The 1,969-nt window shown below is 47.2% G+C and overlaps 1 protein-coding gene across 1 annotated transcript in view; it reads left to right on the forward strand.

The window, feature by feature from the left end:
• ZNF543 (zinc finger protein 543) overlaps nucleotides 1–1,969 on the forward strand; it is a 20,124-nt gene that overhangs the window by 2,070 nt on the left and 16,085 nt on the right. The window contains exon 2 of the mRNA XM_008578043.1: nucleotides 791–917. Within this exon, the coding sequence (XP_008576265.1) occupies nucleotides 791–917 (127 nt within the window). The remainder of the gene's footprint in view (nucleotides 1–790; nucleotides 918–1,969) is intronic.

A 1,969-nucleotide genomic window follows, 5' to 3' on the forward strand; every position in this document is an offset into this window, starting at 1 on the left:
CTGTGGATTAACTTTGCTAATGGAAGAGTGTCAGGGTTACATGACTAGACCTTACACCAGAAGGACCTGGGTTCATAACCTGCCTCTGCTCGTAAGACATGTGACTTTGCATAAATTGGTAGAGCTCCTGGACCTGAAGTCTCTGAGTGTGTCATGAGATGATGATGGTATTGACCTCAGGAGCTGAGGCCCATCACCACAGTATTTTCTATACAAACATTTTTTTTGTTGTGTTTCATTCTTATGACTGTTTTTGATTATATGTTTTTGTATTGATCTGGAAATCAAAGCTCCAAATAATGAAATGAGGTCCCCAAGGTCACACAGTAGGCAAGTGTTGATTTCAGGACTTTGGTTTTAAACCTAGGAGTCTGGCTGCGGAGCTGGGGAACCGTGGCATGTAAAACCCTCAGCATGGGGCAGGCTCACAGTGAGGACCACTATGACTCAGGTGCTGTGCTATTATCATTATTGGTATTATTTTCTTTCCCATCCTCTGATATCCCACAATGCTTACTTTCTTTGCCTAAAATGTTACTCAGGATTGTCCGAACCTTGTCTCAATCCCCAGTGCCTTCCTGCATAAGATGCTTCTCTCTCCACACTGCTTTAATCTGTCCAAGGCAGTGTCCACCTTCCCCTAGAGCCCTGCACAGAGCTCAGCCCTCTGGAGGTGCTTGGTGATTTGGCCCATGGGGTTCCGTGCATCTCTTGCAGTGCTGGAATGGCAGATTCTAATCCTATCTAGCAGTCCCAAGGGTAACAACACCGCCACTATTTCACTTTCTAGATCTCTGTGACCTTTGAGGATGTGGCTGTGACATTCACTCAGGAGGAGTGGGGGCAGCTGGACCTGAGCCAGAGGACCTTATACCAGGAGGTGATGCTGGAAACCTGTGGGCTTCTGGTTTCTCTGGGTAAGGCCTCTCTCCCCACCATGTGGGGCCCCTGAAGCCTCTTTCATTCTACCCTTTGGCTCCAGGCCTGGCTGGTCAAGGAGGCCTCAGGAGCTCGCACTCCCTGCTCCCTGCAGCTTCAGTCATTTTCTGGACTCACCTCTTCCTGTCTGATCCTGTGTCTCACTTAGGGAGGGTTGCGCAAAAAATAGTTTGCTTTTCATCACAGTCAAAGGAGAGGGATGTGTGTGAAGGAAATGGGGTGTTTTGCAGATTCCAAAGGTAGCATTTCCAGCGAGGCTCCTTGAGGGACTGATCTAAGATCTGGGAGGAAGCAGGAGTGTGCCCTGGCATCTGGGTCTCTTTCCTGGCTTCTCTCTGTGAGTCTGCTTCTGCCATGGCCTTTTCACAATGGCACTTTCTGCCTCAGCTATTTTGCACAAGGAAGTGGCCCCCTAGTCACTGCTCTCTGAGGCACACACATTCCTTGTCCCTTCTTCTTTCTGCATGTTTATATTGTTTCTGTGTTCACGCTCCACACATTCTATTCTCTGAGCATCCCTGTCCTCGGTAAGTAAGCATAATAGGACCACTGCAGTAAGTCTTTCAGAAAGCTTAATTCATCCAGTTTTAAAAATATACTTTCACTGTGAGATGCTGGCTGTCCTTTGCATTTTGGGGTGGTAAAAGTCCTTTCTTTTATCAAATGTTGATAACAGTAGATGATATTTGGTGTTTCTGCAAATGTCCGTATGTGACTAAATCACTATGTGGCATTCCCTCCCAATTTTTTATATTTTAGTCGTTCATGAAATGCTGAAGTCTGGAGTCACCAAGTCTGCTGTCACTCTGGCGTGCCTGTGCCCTGAGGATTGAATATTTCCTCTCATGTCCGCCTCTCATCTCCATAGCCCACTCGGTCTGAGTCTGCTGGCCCCACACAGCATGTATGCAGTTCCCTCCTTAGTGTAGCACTTGGGAGACTCGCAGTGCTCAATCCCTTCTGCTAATGAGCTATGTGTTCTTGGGTTAGTTACTGAAACCCTCTGTTCCTCAATTTTCTCATGGGCAAA

This window comes from Galeopterus variegatus, unplaced genomic scaffold, assembly GCF_000696425.1.
Source record: "Galeopterus variegatus unplaced genomic scaffold, G_variegatus-3.0.2 Scaffold1620, whole genome shotgun sequence".
Taxonomy (NCBI): domain Eukaryota; kingdom Metazoa; phylum Chordata; class Mammalia; order Dermoptera; family Cynocephalidae; genus Galeopterus; species Galeopterus variegatus.